General features: G+C 41.3%; 1 protein-coding gene across 2 annotated transcripts in view; it reads right to left on the minus strand.

Annotated features, from left to right (window-relative positions):
* Nucleotides 1-15,059, minus strand: part of LOC132436206 (desmocollin-3) — a 43,083-nt gene extending 28,024 nt beyond the window's left edge. Inside the window, exons 1-4 of one of the 2 annotated variants that reach the window (XM_060028840.1) lie at nt 14,287-15,058; nt 6,839-6,923; nt 4,827-5,026; nt 3,381-3,500 (exon numbers count right to left, since the gene is read on the minus strand). In XM_060028840.1, the coding sequence (XP_059884823.1) occupies nt 3,381-3,500; nt 4,827-5,026; nt 6,839-6,923; nt 14,287-14,355 (474 nt within the window). In that variant the 5' untranslated portion in view covers nt 14,356-15,058. Of the gene's footprint in view, nt 1-3,380; nt 3,501-4,826; nt 5,027-6,838; nt 6,924-14,286 lie in introns of both variants that reach the window. The other variant, XM_060028841.1, reaches the window with a different exon arrangement.
* Nucleotides 15,060-19,629: the final 4,570 nt, after the last annotated feature.

Consider the following 19,629-nt stretch of genomic DNA (forward strand, 5'->3'; position numbering starts at 1 on the left):
CTTGGGTGGGCAGGTAAAGGAAGAAGCAGGAAGGCCATTTAGAAAGTTACTGCAAGAATTCAGGGGAGAGAGAACTGTTTGTTAGACCAGCGTGGTAGCAATAGGGGTTGTGAGAAGTGGTTAGATTCTGGATATAATTTGAAGATACAGCCAACAGAATGTGCCAGTTGGTTGGCTGCATGGTGTGAAGACAGAAGTCAGGGATGACACTATGTCAGTGGGTGCAAGTATCCCCGATGTCTATTCTGCCTATCTTCCTTAGTATTAGAATTTGCAGTTGAGCACAAGGTTGCCTGGAAGAAAGACTTTTCTCAGTCTCCCTTGCAATTAGGTATGACCACACAAAAAGGTCAGGTCAATAGGGTGTGTGCAAAAATAATACATGCAGGGGCTTCCCTGGTGGCGCAGTGGTTGACAGTCCGCCTGCCGATGCAGGGGACACGGGTTCGTGCCCTGGTGCGGGAAGATCCCACATGCCGCGGAGCGGCTGGGCCCGTGAGCCATGGCCGCTGAGCCTGCGCATCCGGAGCCTGTGCTCCGCAACGGGAGAGGCCACAACAGTGAGAAGCCCGTGTACCGCAAAATAATAATAATAATAATAATAATAATACATGCAGGATCTAGACTGTACTCTAGAAAGTGGAGGAGTTGTGTTCCCTCAATGGGACACAGTGATGAGCCATCTTCAACCTGGAAGGATGGCCAAGCTTAAAACGGAAAGAATCCTGGGCCCCTGGTGATTTCTCAAATTAGAATCTCTTTACCAGATCACACGTTGACATGAAAGGACTAAATCTCTGTCATGCTTTAGCCACTACGATTTGAGATCTTGGTAAAATGTGGCTATATCCTTATCCTATTATAATACAGGAATTAAAATTTTAACTATAAAGAATGGATGGATATGGTAAATTGGGGCTCAACATCGATTTCACCTCCTTCTACTGTGTCCTCTCATAGTGTAGATATTAGAAAGATTCAGATAAAAACAAACCAAAAACTCTCCCTTTTCCAGGGTCTCTTGAAACAAGAGTTCTGAATTAAAATACAGACAGGTGCGCTTGCATGAAATTTGGAAGCCATAAGGGAGATAGATGCCTCCTTTTTGCTGCTTCTACTGTTTTTGCTGACTCTTTGTGGTGCAATTTTTTCTTCTTTTTTCCTGCAGCAGCAGAAGTTCTAATGGTTTTTCACAGACTTCGTGGATGCTGAGAGACAGGATATAGATCAATCTTTTTGTGAACACTGATGGGAGCAGTTAAGATTGTTTTGGAGCTGCAGTTGGAGGAGCAGCTTCCTGCCTGTGGTGGTTCCTTGCCCAGTGCAGCTTCCTGACCATGGCAGTGGCACTCTGGCTCTAAAATGACTGGCTTCCCCATCATGAAGAAAGCAGTATGTCCCTTGGCTATAGATTCTGTGGGGTAGATAGGAGATTCGTTCCTGAAAATTCAACCTAAAGTTTGTTTCTTGAGCCTTCCCAACAATTCTGTAAACTGTTTAATACACGATCGTAAATCCCTCTGTTAATTCCTTAAAGAGAATTGTGCTCTCCGCAACTAAAACCTTACCGAATGGACTCTACTGCCCCAAGAACTGAAAGGATGCAGCTGCCATTAACTGAGAGGGGAGGATATTTTTTATAAGAAAACGCAAACATTTGATTTTTATACGTTAAGTTTGAAATGTCTACTGAAATTCCAAGTGGGAATATTAATTAGGCAACTTGGGCTGGAGATATGAAGTCTTAAGTTTCCAATGTATAAAAAGTACTTAGGGGCTTCCCTGATGGCGCAGTGGTTGAGAGTCTGCCTGCCGATGCAGGGGACACGGGTTTGTGCCCCGGTCCGGGAAGATCCCACATGCCGCGGAGCAGCTGGGCCCGTGAGCCATGGCTGCTGAGCCTGCGCGTCCGGAGCCTATGCTCCGCAACGGGAGACGCCACAACAGCGAGAGGCCCGCGTACCGCAAAAAAAAAAAAAAAAAAAGTACTTAAAGCTATGAGGCTGGATGAGATCACCGAGAGAGTGAATATAAATAAACATTACACAAGGTTCATAGTCTGAGCCCTGGAGCTCTCCAAATTTAGAGACTGAGGGGTCAGGGTGGTGAGGGTTAGGAGGATGTGGGAATGAAGAAGAACCAGCGAAACATACTAAGAAGGAGTGGCCAGTGAGAAAAGTGGAAAACTAGGTGAATGTTGTCCTAGAAGCGATGTGAAGGAGGGACAGGTCGGCTAAATCAAATGGACACACGACAAGGAAATGAGGACTAGAAGTGGTGACTGGTTTAACAGCGCAAAGACCAAAATTACCTCTGACCAGTATAAGTTTGGTAAACAGAAGTCATTTCTTAATACGCTTTCACCAGTGCTTAAAGTACAATAATCTAAGAGAAGAAACCAGGGTCCAGAACTGGATAGAATTTTCTACAAGTGTGAAAGACACTGGAAGCATAGTTAAAAACATAAACAAGTAGGACACAGGTGGCACCACTGGTATTAAACATCAACCACAGTAATAGAAATGTAAGGGAAAAAGGCAAGCATAATGCCATAGCCTCAACTCAGTCGTTATTTCCATTGTGTATATTCCATTTGGATCTTTATGCAAAGTAAACCTGACCCTGCTTAAAAACGTCTTGTGTTTAGGAAAAAGTTAAACTATCTAGCAGAGCACACCTGGCCAGTTCTGGGTGGACCCTACCTGCCTCTTCTGCCCCATCTCCCTGCTCCACGCCCATCACACACAGGAAGGCTAAGCTCCGTGAGCTCCTGCGAGGAGCCGTGCTTGCTTGCACCTCTGTCCCCCTCTCTTCTTCCACAGTGATTTACCTGCATGACACTCTCCCATCCTTCAGGCTTTAGCTCAGATGCCTCCCCCTCTAAGTCTTTTTTCTGTTTTTTACAGCATTTCAGCCCATGAATTCTCAAATCACCCCGACCCAGCCCCATCTCAGCACTCATCATGCAGTATTGCAATCATTTGCCTACTTCTGTCTTCCTCACTAGACTCATAAAATACATGACAGCAAAGGCCATGACTAAATGTATTTCTAGCTTCAGTACTTAGAGCAGTGCCTTCCACAGGACAGGGTAGGTGCTCTATAGCCGGCTGCTAAGTGAATGAATAAACTAATAAAGATCATTTAGTGGCTGTAGAGTCTTTCTCATATTATTATTATTAGTTTTTTAGTGATTTTCTAGTTTTTCTCATTATTAGCTTTTTAGTGATTTTCCCATTTTATGTACTTTTATGACTCTCCATGAATATCTTCAATCAAATCTGTTGATTTTTAAATGTTTAAAGAGTTATTAAAACCTGGACAAAACAGACTCTTGGAACTAATTTAGCAATCCCAATCAGAAGGAATGGAAAACCTACCTGTTGAAGGAACAAAGGGAAAGGGCCCAAGGAATTCTCTTGCATTGAGCAGGGGATAGGCGCCCATCTCCTCTTGGAACGCCTGAGAACAGTCTCTTTAGTGTGTCTCTTCCTCAGTACCTGAATTTAGAGAAAGAAAATTAACAATAAACAAAAGCATCACAGCCTACTTCATTGTAAAACAGTGGATGGACCATAAATCTAACACCTCTCTGGAGGCTCAGTGTCAGGAATTTCCATGCTGAAACTAAAGACCAGATAATAAGGTCTTCTTTGTGTTCGAAGGATAAGAAAGAATGTATCCAGACTTTAAAGGTTTCATGAACCAAAGAATTTAATTTCACATACCTTTCCAACACTGACCATACTTTCAGGTTAGGAAAATTATCACTGTACTCTCAGTTCTTCCTGTTCCATCCCAAAATGAGATGGAGAACACATCCTCTTTCAGACAATCTATAGACAGCATTTACTTGTTCTTTCTGCTAAAACCTCATGCTCTCAGGTGAACTATAGTGAGATAATGCATGTTCTTCATTGCCTGAACACTCTACCTGCACTGTCCAATATGGTAGCCACAAGCCACATGTGACTATTTAAACTAATTAGAATTAAATAAAATATAAATTCCACCCTTCAGTTGTACTAGCCACATGCTAAGTAGCAGTAGCCATTAATATTGGGTGGCCATATCACACAGTGCAGATTACAGAACATTTCCATCACTGTAGAAAGTACTATTGGAGTTTTTAGTGATTTCCATCTAAGCAGTCATTTAAGAATTTAGATGACTTTTTCATTAATACACTTCACATCGATTAGTTGTAATCCAGTGAGTACTTTCACAACGGCATTCCTCATGACACGGAATTTAGAACTACAGTCAACAATCACTGAGTGGTGGCTAATACCATTCAGACGCATACATACTCCAGGATTTCCATCCTATTTTAACATCAGAATCACTGTGGCACTTGAAATCAACCTCTTATTCACTGGGAACTACTGCACTTAATATTAATTTAACATGTACCTATTGACTATAGGTCTGGTGTAAATGAGGCTATAAACACAAAAGGGATTGATTCGTGCCCTTAAACAACGACAGGTAAATTGTTTGTGCTAATAAAAAATGCCCAATGCTACAACAGAGGGATAACCAAACTGACACTGGCACACAAAAGCAAGTAGACTTTAGAGGTGGAAGAAACCTTCACAGAGGAGGTGTCATTTAGATTTAACAAAGTAAGATCCAATGTCTAATCAGTGTTGAAAAGGGAAGGAGAAGGAGGGAAGGGAGGAGGAAGGAAGGGAAAGCAAACAGAAGGAAGAGAAAAGATAAGGAAAATAAAGCCTATTTTTTCTTTTGTCTTCTTTGCAACCTTTAATGAGAGTATTTAAATGAGAAGAAAAACATGCCTGAAAATATCAATGTACTTTGAATACCTTCTTCTGATGTTCCAGGAGCACAGGAATCTCTTTCTGTGTCTGTTTCTTTGAGTCAGAAAGCCATATGGTGAAAGATCTTTTCTCATCAGACAACACAACAGCATGGGCTGTGTATACTGACCCATCTTCTAGAACTCTGAAATCAGGATCACTGGATTGGATGTGGTCTGCAGATCCGAGGCACTCTTTCAAATTAACTGCAAGTAGGAATTTCCAAGTTGTAACGTAAGAAACACAAGCAAAAAGAAAAACAGTGTTAACATAATTTATACAATCTTCTTCAAAATCCTGAAGTGAAATGAAATGAACCAATCACTCTGCATTTATCAAATATCTTAAGACTCTTTACATGTATTTTTTTAAAGTGATAATACTTTCTCTGTTAAAAAAATGACAATTCTGGATTGTATATTTGTATTAAATAAGGTTTTTTAAACCTTTATATGCTTCTAAGAGGCTTATGAAAATGATCTTCCTATTAAAGACGTCTGTGTGTTGCAATCATGACAAAGCTGAGCTACATGCCCGCCCACACAGCTGGATAAACAAACAGAAAAGTTTTCCTTAACAATATAGTCTGAGTCTTTTAAGATACACCTGTGTGAAGCCAGAAGTTTCACACAAAGAGTGACAGAGTGTATGAGTTTGGCAAACAGTCAAGTAAGAAAAATCTTTAAATTCTTCCCACTAGCGCTTTTCTGTCACATCTCCCCCACCCCCCACCCCTACCCTCACCAACGCCCCAGGGGCCCAGAGTTCTCTTTGTGTTCCTGTTCCTTGCTTTCCAGGGCTCCCCAGTGAAATGCTATGTGGAATCCTCTCCCCCTGGAAATTTTCCCAAGTGAAAAGTCATAAAATATAAGTATCATACAAGTGTTTTGATACTTTTATCAAAAGTATCAAATCCATCCCATTCGTCCACTATCTGCTTTGACAGAAACCAAACTGATACATCAATACACACTTAAGTAATAACCTAATACTCACTTAAGTAATATCATCTCAAAAGATTCATGTTACCCATGTATAGTGTTTTCACTTTAATCCAAATCTGTCACAGATGGAAACGTTAAGTCAAAATGAAGTGAACATCTTTAGAAGTGATGACACATTTCTCTCGTGTTCACATTTTTAGCAGAGTGATAACCTCTGGTCTATTCCCCTGGAGGAACATCCCCGACTTCTCTTTACATCCTCTCCTTTCTTCCTTCCCAGAAATGGGACACTGTTGAAAATTAATGTGGCGTCTCTGGGACAAGCTATATCTCTGAAAAAAACATGATGCTTTTCCTCCAATATTCCCTGTACCACAGGGAAAGTCCACCTGGACAGAGCTTCCCAGCTGTTGGGAAAGGTTGAGGTTCCCTAACTTCTCAAGTGTGCAAATGGCTGATTAAGCGCAGTTTTGAATGGAATAGTTCACCTTGTTATATTTCTCACTGCAGCTATGGCATTGATAAAAATACCGCTCTGATTCTCTCAGGTCCTTACCTATATCTCTCCAGTGCTTAGAATCCTAGAGTAATGAAAGGGCTACATTCTACATGTAATTCTTTATGTAATTTTTACTGTTAAAACATAAGTGACTACAAAAGCACGGATTAGCACATGTTCATTAGAATCGATGACAGAATTCTATAGAGTTCTAAAGAACAGAACATATATTTTAAACTTGACTTGTATCTAATTATTGGTTCCGGCTAATTCCAAAAGGCAAAGATTGGATAACATGCTCTTTCCAGCGTAAGTAAATTAAATTTCTGTTTTAAAAACACTGTTTTGGGCTTCCCTGGTGGCGCAGTGGTTGAGAGTCCGCCTGCTGATGCAGGGGACACGGGTTTGTGCCCTGGTCCAGGAAGATCCCACATGCCGCGGAGCGGCTGGGCCCGTGAGCCATGGCCGCTGAGCCTGCGCGTCCGGAGCCTGTGCTCCGCAACGGGAGAGGACACAACAGTGAGAGGCCCGTGTACCACAAAAAAAAACAAAAACACTGTTTTGAAATTGCTCACCTCTGCCAACCACTTTGTCTGCCTCTAGTTTGGAAGGTATATGAAATATCACCTTTTTGCAAGCTTCACAAGCAAAACCGAAGACCTAGGAAAAAATGGTCACATTAATACAGTATAGAATAAAGAACTAAGTTTTAGATATGCAAGATATATAAGTCCTAGAGATTTACAGCTAGCAATACTGTATTGTATACTTAAAATTTTTGCTGAGAGTAAATCTTATGTTAAGTGTTCTTACCAAAAGAAAATAATAATAATATATAAAGAAGGTGAGAGGAAACTTGGAGGTAATGGATATGTTTATGGGATAGATGGTGATGATGTTCTCACGGGTACATACTTATCTCCAAGCTCATCAATTGGTGTACATTGAATATGCACAGCTTTTTGTGTGTCCATTTCACCTCAATAACATAGTTTTTAAAAAAGAATAAAGAACAAAGCCATATGATCATCTCAATAGATGCAAGCAATTGACAAAATCCAACACCGACTTACAATTAAAAACTTTCAACAAACTAGGAATTCAAGAGATTTTGCTCAATGTGATAAAGGGCATCTATGAAAAACATCCTACTTAACAGAGAAAGACTGAATGCTTTCCTCTGACATAAAGAACAAGACAATGATGCCTACTCTCACCACCTCTATTCAACATTGTACTGGAGGTTCTAGCCAGGGCAATTACACACACACACAAATAAAATTAAAGGCATCCAGATTGGGAAAGAAGAAATAAAATAGTCTCTATTTTCAAATGATATGATCTTGTACATAGAAAATCCTAAGGAATCCACTAAAAACTATCAAAAAAATAAGTGGTTTCAGCAAGGTTGCAGGATACAAGATCAACATACAAAAACCGATTGTTTTCCTATATACTAGCAATAAAAAAATCTGAAAACAAAATTAAGCAAACAATTCTATTCACAATAGATATCCCACCTTCATAGATTAAAAGACGTATTCCCAAAATTCAGCTAACAAATTCAATGCACTCCCTATTGAAATCCCAAATAACTTTTTTTGCAGAAATTAAAAATCAATCCTTGAGGAAATGCAAGGGACCCAAAGACCCAAATAAACTTGAAAAAGAACAAAGTTGAAAGATTTCCCAATTTCAAAACTTACTACAAAAATACAATAATCAAGGCAGAGTGGTACTAGTGTCAGGACAAACATATAGATGAATGGAATGGAACTGAAATTCCATAAATAGGCCCTTACATATTTAAAAATACATTATTGGTTTTGTTTGCTGCCACTTATTTTAGTATTTCAAATATATGTCCACAAGTAAGATCAGGCTACTACTTTTCAACTTCATACCATCCTCATAAAATGAGTTAGGGAGAGTTCCACTTTTTTCTGTTCTTTGAAACAATGTATATAAGGTAGAGATTATCTGTTCCATATAATTATGGAAAAATTCACCCATCTCAGGTCTGGGCTTGATGGATATGACAGTGTGTGTATGTGGAGACATTTGGCTTCCAATTCAGTGTCTTTATAAGTCTATTTACAGTTTGTATACCTCCTCGAGTCAACGTTGGTAATTTGTATCTTGTAGAAAATTGCCTATTTTGTCTCTTTTCAAATGAACTAGAATAATATATTAATATTATTATCTACTTTTTAAAACATCTGTCCTCTCCACAACTGTGCCTCTTTTTATTCCTAATATTGTCTTATCTGTGCCTTCTCTATTTTTCACTTGTTCAGTCATAGCAGGTTGGTCTATACTTTCAAATGATAGCATTTGGTTTTGCTAATCCTCTATATTGCTTGTTTCATTTTCCTTTTTTAACTGTTCTTCATAAGATATATTCTAAGTACACGTGTATTTTAAGAAATAATAAAAGAAACACTAGGGCACTTACCTTCAAAGTTAAGAAATAAAACATTACTATTATTTTCAAAGTCCCTATATAACTCTCCCTAACTGCATTTTCTTCTTGACTTCAACCTCTCCAAATATCAATAATGAATGATATTTTTTTGTAAATCATTTACTTCCCCATTTCTGCTTAATTTTATCCCATGAGTATGTATCCCTAAAGAAAATTGGTTTGTTTTGCCAACTTTAGGCTTTAAATATATGTAGTCATGTGCCAATTATATGCAACTTGATTTCTTTCCTCAAATTATGTTTGTGAAATAGATCCATGCTGAATATATAGCAGCAGCCCATTCATCTTTGTTGCTGTATAGTACATCACTGGAAAGTAGGTACAATTAATTCATTAATACAAGGGATCGATATTGGAAAGGATGATATTCATATATAGATTTCAGTTATGCCATGTTTCCTGAATTATAAAGAAATTTGATACTATGTTTGTGGGGACTGGATATATTACTGAAAATAAAGTAAAAACATAAAATAAAATAAAACCACCATTAATTAGCAATGATGAGCTAATGACTTTTAAAGGTATTTTAAAAGTAACTTTTGTACAAATTAGTGCCCAACAACAAAAAAATACAACATACAAAAAAAATTTTAAAGATTAATGAATTATGGATTGACTATTTGAGTTATAAAAGAATTTATTTTAATGAAGAACCCTCCAGGACAACTTTAAATATCTGACATAAAACTTAGAGTTGCGAGCAACTTTAAATTAAAATGTAACAAATTAAGTTTTAAAAAATGATAATATAAAGTATTATCTACTCTAGTCTGGGAAAAATGAATTGCTTTGTTTCACTTTACAGTACTGTCCAAATTGTATTAATTGTATCATAGAAAGCTTATCATACAAATCATTAAATCCTGATAGAACTATCTAATGCCAAAGTGAGAGTGAAAACACAGGCATACGTGTCAGTGTTTCATTTTTGTGCTGTTGTTCAATTTTAGAGTGAATAGGCAAGGTAGGCTTTCTAAAATAAAATAACACCTTTTTCAATAGAGGAAAAAGAAGCCAAAGAACAGAAATTTATAGAGTATCTGAAACATAAAGGAGATCTTGACTGAGCATATCGGTTACAGAATTTTCAATTCGTCGTTTCTCCTGTGGACACTTGCCTGCCACCTTAGAGACGGAAATATTACTTTCAAGTTCTTACCACCCTGAATTGTAGGATTTACCTTTCTGTATTCTCAGTGCTTTGATGATTCTACTAAATTTCTTTCTAACCAAACTCTGTATGATGGGATTCTAGTTAAATGGAAAGTATGATTAGCTGCAGGTCACCAGAGATGCCATATATGGGATGGCAACTGACACAAGGATTACAACAGGGCCCAAAAATGTGCACAGCTTACATGTATTTAGTGACTCAGAGAGTGCTGCACCATTTAGCTGTATCTCAATATGAGCACCAATAATCTCCATTAAAGAAGGTAGGTGATAATGAACTAATATAAATATATACTACAACTCTGACTTCCTTAAGATGGTGGTTTTGAAATAAACTAGTTCGCATTTACTTATTTTATTTGTCCTAAGCTTTTTTCCCCACTAATGCAAAAGATAATAGAAAGTATTATACTCACTTTTATTTTAAAAATTGAATATGTCAAATGTTATCAAGAACAATAATAACAAAAAAGTCTGTTAAAGGAGTCACATTATTCTCAAATGCTATAAAGTCTGAAAAGATAGAATGCCCGTTTGTCAACATAGGTTGCAGGCAGAATTTCACATACTCCAAGGGGAAAAGCATGTTATGTTATAAAGAAAAATACTATTTTAATTCCTTTTGAAGAGCCCTTTTACCAAGTGATAGATTAACCATGTCCAAGTACATACCATTTATAATATATAATAGTAAATATAATTCCCAAAGTGTATTTGATATGGCAAACAATATTCAACACACATATAAAAGGATCTCATTATTTATAACAGGGCAGAAGACATCTGAGCAACTGAGCTAATGTGAATTAGTTTTCACCATTCCTAACAATTTTGCTACTTTAAAAGGAGAAACATTTTAAGAGATACTCAGTGCTTTCAACAATAATGGGATGATCTGACACGTTTCTTTTCTAGTTTCCCCCTCTCCTTTCTTCCTTTTCTTTGTATATGTGTATGGAAGGATGATTAGGAATTGTAGTTAATTGTAGCAGTTTGGAGTATACTGAGGATAGAAAGGTGGGAAAGGGATGCAGATTCAGGAGAAAAGTGCAGAAGGGAAGATTCCACAACCTATGGGGCAGCTCAGTGGGAAAGCTAACACCTTAAAAGTCTCAGTTTTCTGTTGAAGAGCTCACTTCAAACAAGGAATTGTCTTTGAGAAATCCATTAAGGGGTCCATAAAATGAAAACTGCGTTTCTAAAATGTTATGCCCTTAATATTATACCAAAGAGTCCTAGGAGTCAAAAGGAAATACAGATATAGGATGGTCAACAGAAGTCTTAATTTATCCGTCTGGACAGAAATTGAAGTTGTCTGTAAACTGGGGATTGCAGGTGAAAGAAATTATTCCATATACACTCTCTAGTATACAAGTCTCCAGACAGACCATTTAATATAAACTTTAGGAAATTCTTTTTTTTTTTTTTCCTTGTGGCATAGTGGTGGATCTGGCTGTCACACAGTAGGGGCTTGAATGTTAGTGTCCTCTCTTTCTGTCCCTGCTTCGCTCCTCTATCAGCCAGTGCCATGGCTCCTGGGAGTGTGGCTAGGTGTCATCCCAGTCTCCAGACTCCAGTCTCCTCTAGAGCCATGAAGGACATAGAACCCTCAAGGGGCATCATTCTTTGGAGGAGAGCTTCCCTTGGCTCCTCTTCTATTTAGGTTCTGGTTTAGGGGCAGGTGTCTCTGCTAAAACTAAACAGTATGTTACAGCCTTTAAGGATTAAGTAGCATCTTAGAATTTTAGACCTACAGAATTTATGGGGCTCTTCTAGTCAAGGGGATGGCAAACACAAGCAGGGAGGCCTCCTTTCTCCCTTTCCTTGACCATGGTATGACATTGCCAATCAATCACAACAATATCACAAGTTTGGGATGTCTTAGAATCCTCAGCAGGACACTAATACAGCAGGACACAGAACTGACATTTAAAATAAAACATTTCTTATCCTTGATCTAACACAACTCCTTATTTTAGGAATAAGGTGAGGACCTCTGTTCTCCATGACCCTCATTCCTCAACTCTGTCCCTTTATCTCTAGTTAATCTTGACCTGGGATGATTCCCACTGATCATTTCATGAACATTCTTAGATGGCTCCCTTCCCAGCAAGTCTTTCCTGAGCAGTCCTATTCCTTGGAATAAAGCTCTAGACAATTTAGCACTAAGAAACTTAGCATGTTTAACTTCAGAGAGCTGCTACAATCTCCTCACTTGTTTGATGGAAAGTTGAAGTCCAGAGATTGAAGAAAAGTGATTTGCCCGAGACCTCAGAACAACTTATGAATATGCCGGGTAAAGTCCAACATTCTAATTCTTGGGCCATGGCTCTCCCTATTATACCTTCTTGTGGCTGAGGTTCATTTCTTATTAATACTCAATGCATGGAATCATAGACTTTGGAGTTAGGGTTAGGGTTAGCGTTAGAATTATATACAGTACCTTTTCCAAACTTCCACAGAAGACAGAACTTCCTTTCTCCATGCTCCATTTCATGTGAGTGTATCAAAAGGGACATGTTAAAATCTAGAGGTCTTAGGAAGCAGGAGATGGGTGTAGTGGAGAATTGCTGAATCTGTATCAGTCAGTTGCTGTTCATCCACTGCCTGACTATATGACTTGGGCTCTGGGTGGGCACTCCCTTTGCTCACACTTTCCTAGACCAAAGCCCTGTCCTGAAATGATCACACATTAACTGACCAGACGATTTAGGGCTCTAGCCTCTCCCATTTAAATGACTGTTTCCCTTAATCTTTAGGTAACACACATCATCTACAAAAAAAAAAAAAATAATCCTAAAGGAAGTCATACACTAAAGCTGATGCTATCCCTGTTTAGATGTACAGGCACCTTCCTGCCTTGCCGCGCCCCAGTACTCCCACCACCACACCCCGCCACCCGGACAGATACTCGCATTCCACGCCCTCCCCTCCAGCGAATACACGAGAAATCTTGAGAACACAGCACCTCCGCTGTTTTCTTCTCACAATTCCGGTATTCCTTTCGCAGGGAAAACACAAAACACTAAATTCATGCTTTTAAACATATTAGCTGGAAACACTTTCAAAGATATCACAAAAGAGCGCACTTTGAGAGCAGTTCCCACTTGTAAAGAGTCATTTCATCAGCTCATTTTGTTGGAACAGCTGCCTGACAGGTCGACGCCCTCACCTGTACAATTTCTTGTCCATAAATATATCTTAGATCATAACTACTAAACCATTATTCATAACTTGATGATTCAAAGAGAGGTCAAAGCTGGCACCCACACGCCCTGCTTGGGGGCTGAGAGCAGCAAGAATCCAAGTAGCCAGAGTCGACCTGCTCCCGAGCCAGGCTGGTCCTCTCGCCACCGGACCAAGCGCGGGGCAGTCGGGAGTTCGCAGCTTCTTTCCAGAGCACGTCTTGAGCGCAGCCGTGGTCTCGCCCGCAGCTCCGCGTAATCGCACAGAGTTCCCGATTTTTCGTTTTGTGTATCGCGAGTTCTCCGAGACTTGTCCGTACCTTCCTCTCGGGGTGGATCTCATCTTGGGTCTCAGGTTTCCTGGGCACAGAAGACCCCCAGGCTGGGCTCTGGGCTTGCGCAATCCTGCCTGGAGCCGGACAAAGAACCACCCAATCCCACGCCTCTCCCAACACTCCTCTCAGCCTGATTCTATCCCCTCAGCCCCACCCAACTCCCCCATCACACCGCCGACCCAACCCCCATCCCTAATGGAGCCGCGCACGCCTCGCGCCCCAGGTATACTCCGGGTGGCCAGCGCTGGTGGACCGCTCAGGTGAGCTGCTTCAACGGAGGCAAAACCTGGAAGCCATTTTTCAGAGGTAACTCAACGCCGGGACCCAGGGGCACCGCTCCAACCCCTCCTCTCACCAGCGTCCCCATCCCAGGGGACCCTGGGGTAGGGGGTCAGCCCCTGTAACTCACTCAGGGATCCTCCAAAACCTAACCCAACACTCTTCTTCGCTCTCTACCCAAACCCACCCCAACCATCATCACCAGCCCTAGGAGCCAGGAAAGGAGCGCGAACCCCAAGCCGGCCCACTCGCCACGGCGCACGAGAGAGCTCAGCGAAGCGGGAGCCCATCCCGTAATTCAAACAATCGAACAAGTCCGAAACAAAACCCTCAGTCCGGAACTGACTGAGGACTCGTTTCCCATTCTCATCCCTCAGACCCCGAATCTGGCTCGTCTGTGCCCCGCCCGCCCCCACCCCCAAGATGGAGCTGAGCCGCGGATGTCACCTTTCGGTCGGCTTCCCCCCACCGCTCCCCCTGCAGGACCAGGGCCCATTCGACCCCCTGCCGCATCCCGGCTCCGGGTAGGTGGTCGCGCCCCACCCCGCCCGGGCTCCACTCACCACAAGGGTCAGCAGTAGCTGCCTGCAGAGAGCTCCGCGCAGGGAGCTGTGGGGCCCGGCGGCAGCCATCGGGGTGCGGGGCCGGAGAGGAGGACGCAGGCACCGGGCGGGACGTAAGAGACCAGAGCCCGCCGAGGTGCGGCGGCGCGGAGGTGCACTTCTTTCAGCTGCTCGTTACGTCGCCCGGGACTTTTTCAGGTTTGCGTGCGGAAGGGCGTTTTCACTCCTGAGACAGGATTGGACTCGGGAGACGCGGAGCCGCCCCTCCTCGTTTTTTCTCAAGTTTTATCACCGCGAGAAGCTCTGGGGAGCTGCCCAAGACTGCCCTTAGGCTTCTCGGAGGCCGCGCCGGGTGCTCGCTCGCGGGAAAGCTGTCCAGGCCACCCCCTCTCTGCCAGCTCTCCCACGCCCCTCCCCCGCCCCCGGCTGCCACGCCTTTCGCGCAAAACTCAGTGGGGTCTTCCTCGCAGACAATGCTTGGCGCGTTCCTACTGCGGAAGCCAAAACCGCCTGCAGGGATCCCTGCCCCAACACGGGCGCTCCTGGGTGCCAGCAACACCCTTGTCATTGGACCAGCGGATCCTCCCTTCAACATCTGATCAAATGCTGGGCAAAGTCTCCTGGTTAATGCAAAATATATGTATTCTACCCAAATTTGCCTCACACGTTAAGATAAAGGACGGGAGGGGAAATTATCCCAAGAGGCATGAATAAGCTGACACTTGTTATACCAGAAATTAAAAGCAAATAAAGGAAATTCTGATATCTTACCATTTTCACGCACCCAAAATATGAGGGATTACACTCAAAGCTTTCATTTCCTGCCAATCTCGTGGCCTTACCTGAGTCTTCTAAGAATTTGTTCTTCTTATATGAAATTACTGATTTGAGTAATTACCTGGTAATTATACTAAGACGCAATTTTTCGGTTTGTGGTAAAAGAAAAATCTACCACACAAAAGCTTCTAGTCTAAAATGAGTCTTACAGATTCAATATCATTCGACAAATGTTTATCACTGCCCAGAGTTGCACAGGCACTGGGGCTGGAGGAAAGAAAATGCACAAAACCCAGTTCCTGCCCAAAGCAATTCAAAGTCTGTGAGGGAATAAAGGCATTCATCATAGCCCAGTATGCTAAACCTTTTAATAGAAAGGAAGCTTACAACACTAGGGCACATTCCTTTGTTTCTCTCTAGACTGAGTTTTGTGTCCTCCAAGGCCCCACCTAGTAGACTCAGGATGAACTCCCTCTTACATATGTGCTGTTGCTTCTTAAAGTCCGTGCACAAGTTCCAAGGTCAGGACCCTCAGACACTGCAGATTAATCAGAGAAGGCACTAAGGCCTTCATTCATCCCACCCTAGTCACCCCAATAGGCTGCTTGTCTAAGCCACGTGTTTCCCTAAAACTCACAGGCCTAAGCTCTCAGGTCTCAAACCCTAAGCTGAGCTTCCCAGTCCCACCTCTGAGGCATGCAAGGCTCCTATGCACCCATCAGAGACCCTGTTTCACCTCTGGAGGCCTCGTATGGAAGAGCTCTTCCAACCTCAGAGAACGCTCTCCATACTTCACTCCAACCATTTTCACCTCCCATCCTCCAGACCCTCACCTTGACCCATGACCTCAAGACGGAGCCTCTCAAAGTGTCCTCTGGCCCCAGGCCGACTTTAGAAATAAGCCAGGATGATAGCTCTCATCAGAAGGCAAATTGGCTAGCACTTGATTTTGGACCCTCAGCCTCCAGAACTAAATAATGTTTGAGATAAGAACCAAGGAGAAGGTTAGGAACATGTTTTGGGCAAAGACCATAGTAATAGCCCTAGCGGAGCTCTCAGGAGTCTTGTAAGGGTTTCCCACATCAAGGAAGTAGGAAAGAGTTTCTTCAGAACCACTGGATGGAAGACCTGTGCTGAGAATCAGGTTAGAAAGGTAGTCTTCTAACAAACCAGGCTGAGGAGTTGAATTTCATCCTAGAGGAGATGGAGAATCATCCACTCAATCTGTAAGAAAGATGATCACTTTGGGTGAGTTAATGGGCTCATTAACTTCATTAATGAACCTGTTTCTGCCATGATATAGCTTTTCCTTAATATTTAGGAAATAAAAGATTAGAAATGTTTTTCTTTATGCTCAGTAGCCCTAGTTTTCAGTGATTTCAACTTTGTCTAATAGTGTCTGACCTGATTACTACTGTCTTGCATGTGACTAAAACCATAAGATAGCTATCATTTGCTGTATAATTAAGGCGATTGTTAAACCTACTGACTATATATGACAGTTACTCTGAGCTTCTATGTTTGGCTTCTACAAAATAAAAATTATAGGAATCTATTCCAGAAATAGTGTAAGAAAGCATATTGGTGATATTTCCTATTTGTATTGTAAAATTCTAGGTGCAATATGAATACTGAATAATAACATTATGGAATATAACTATCTTGGAATTTCCTGTTTTGCTAAGACATGTATTTGTCCACCATGAGTATATTAAAGTCCTAATAAAAAGCAATGTGTTTTTATAATTTAGAAAAGAATCTTCATAGGCAGTTATAATTATAAATATGACTTGAAGACAAATTTAAGAATTGCTTTTATTTCTGCTGTGGAGATTATAATTTTAAATGAAATTGTTGAAAATTTATTTAAAACCTGAGCTTTAGTTTGAATATAGTTAGAACTGGATGCCTTCTATAATAAAATTAATTTTAAATCATCATGAGACATCATAAAGCATAAAGAGTTATTCTGAAATGTCTTTATTTTAATACCCTGTACCCCAAACTGGAAGTCAGTTGGAAGTCACGACTAAAAGAATAATGTACAAAAATGGGAAAGAAATATGATTTTTCCTTGTTATCTTCTTAGTTTGAGGGTAAGAGCAGCAATAAATAGAAGATCAAAAATGGAAGATGATCTTAAGCTAACGTCTAAAACTTCAGGGATCCAGGTGAATTGTCAAATTTTCAGTAGAAAGCAAACTTAAGGTCATCAGGAAGAGTTCTCTGTAGCTAGGAAGGATCTCTGGCCACAGAAAGGGTAAAGACCCTAGGAGCTGGGAGCCGACTCCTAGCCCGCTGAGAAGGCTGCCTTGCACAACTCCGCGCCCACAGGTGCTGGTCTCACACACCCACTCACCTCAGTGGTTTATATGGGCGGTGACACCGCAAAAGTGGGTCCCCTCACACACGCCTATAAAACACAACCAGTACAACTGTATGATGTTTGGAACAAATTTGCTGGTAAGGGAAGAGATATTTATGAAAAGCTTAAATTAAAAGCAAGTAAAAGTTTCATGTTGAATAGTCCTACTAGTGACACAGAATGAGTTCTGCCCTGAGACGTTAGCTCCGAAGCATTTGTAGAATATTATTTAGGGTAAATAGTCACGGTAATGAACAGTATTCAAACAAATTGCTTGCTGGAGCAAGAGTGGGAAATACTGTACAAACATGTACTCAAATGCCAGGAGCATTCTCAGACTTAATTTTTAGAAATTAGCTCCCCTTAGTGTATCCACTTGCTCTTTTAGAGAAGCTCTTCCCTGGTGCTTGGCAACTGGGCGGTCGGATTCTCTCATCTCCACTACTGTTTTCCTCTAAGAGTACTAAATTCTGCTACTGCCCTTCCAGCCTCCAGGAGAGGATGCTGCTTTTCCTGTAGCACCTTTCCCAAAGTGTGGCGGTAGGTCCTCCACAAATTTCCCACAGCGCCGCTAAGAACGGCCTTGATTTTTTTGTGTGTGTTGCATTTAAAAAGACTGCTGGAGACAGTTGACGTCAAGAGTAACCTATAATATTGCATTGATGCTCAGGACGAGAGCCATCCACGATCTCCATCAACCTCACGGCAAGCACCCCTCCCAGCGCTATTTCCACCCCCATGGAAATGCTCCGGGAAACAAACAGAACCTCGCGCCTAGACCAGAATGAGCCCTGGCCTCCCAGGGAACAGAAGTTTACCTTTCCTCCTCTTCTGTGCTGTGTCCTTACTCCTGAGGATTAATTTCTACCCAGAGTGATTGACAGTAGGATTACCCATTTCTTTCCGGAGAAAACACTCCCAGCCACAGAGGTGTGACCTTTCACTCTAACCTTGCAACAAACATTCAAAAATTGAACATTTGTACATCTCTCAAACTCAGAAATATCCAGTTTAAGAAACACCATGATAATAGTCCAATCCAGATAGGGTGTGCCAGGCTCAGAAAGGCTCCCTTTCAGTCTCTCCTTATTAATAAATGATTCAAGGACTATTACAATAGTTTTACTCTTTCTCCATGGAAATCTTCAGACGCCCTGACAAATAGCCTCTCTTCTGAAAACAGGCCTTTCAAGGAGAGAGGAATGTTCTCCTGGTGACTTCTCACCAGGCTGGAAGGAAGACGGATTTCCACACAGAAAACAACTCCATTGTGTGAGTGATAACTTCTTACATTAACTACACAAACCCAGGGTAACAAAGTCCTGCTACAGGGTCAATTTAGTCCTTCCTATCTTGGAATCATCCCATAATCCTTCGCTTCATGTCAGCATGAAAATCTCTTCCCACCAGGTGAGGCTTTAGTTTCTCCTATATGTTCTCATGTCGCCAGGAGAGCACATTGTGTGCATCTGTTGTTCAAAGAGCATTACTCACGGATGAAGGCTACAGGTGTGAATGGGCCAACTTCCAGATGCCATGTGTCATTCATCTGATTCATTGGCCCGTCAGCCTTCTTTTTTCCCAGAAGTTTAGGAGGACCATCCCTCAAAATCAGCTTGGGGAAGTGGCAGACCCCCAGCTCAGATGCCTATCAGCTAGCTCAGGAGTGGAGAAACAGATTTTCCCACCAGTTCTCTATGGGCAGTAAATTATTAAATTCAGCAGTTATTATTTATTGTTCTTAATTGTTGATTTTATTTTAAATTATCTACTCATTAATTTTATCTACTTAAGATTTATTCAACTTGATTTGTTTTTTTCTTTTCCGCCTGCCCATTTTCCCAAGCCCTCTGTCACTAGATAAGGAGTAGCTTTCTACCAATTAGCTACTTAGTGTTCACTGAACAAGCCAAACACCAAGGTTCTCTCCTTGCACTGCTTTCAAGCATCATACTTGTGTTTGCCTTTGAACATTATGATAAGCTGCACTTTTCCCTAATTGATAAGTTCTAGTCTTAACTTACACACATCTATGTAAGGTTATACCAGATCCCTATTCCTCTAAACAACCCTAATGCAGGGATCTTACCTGAATGTTAAAAGAAAAAGAGAGAGAGAAGCTAGAAATATTCCTATTAGGCATGTAGGCATGTCCCAGAAAGCCTATTTTGTTGTCCCTTTCTCCTAAGGTTGCAGTGTTC

This window comes from Delphinus delphis, chromosome 13, assembly GCF_949987515.2.
Source record: "Delphinus delphis chromosome 13, mDelDel1.2, whole genome shotgun sequence".
Classification (NCBI taxonomy): Eukaryota; Metazoa; Chordata; class Mammalia; order Artiodactyla; family Delphinidae; genus Delphinus; species Delphinus delphis.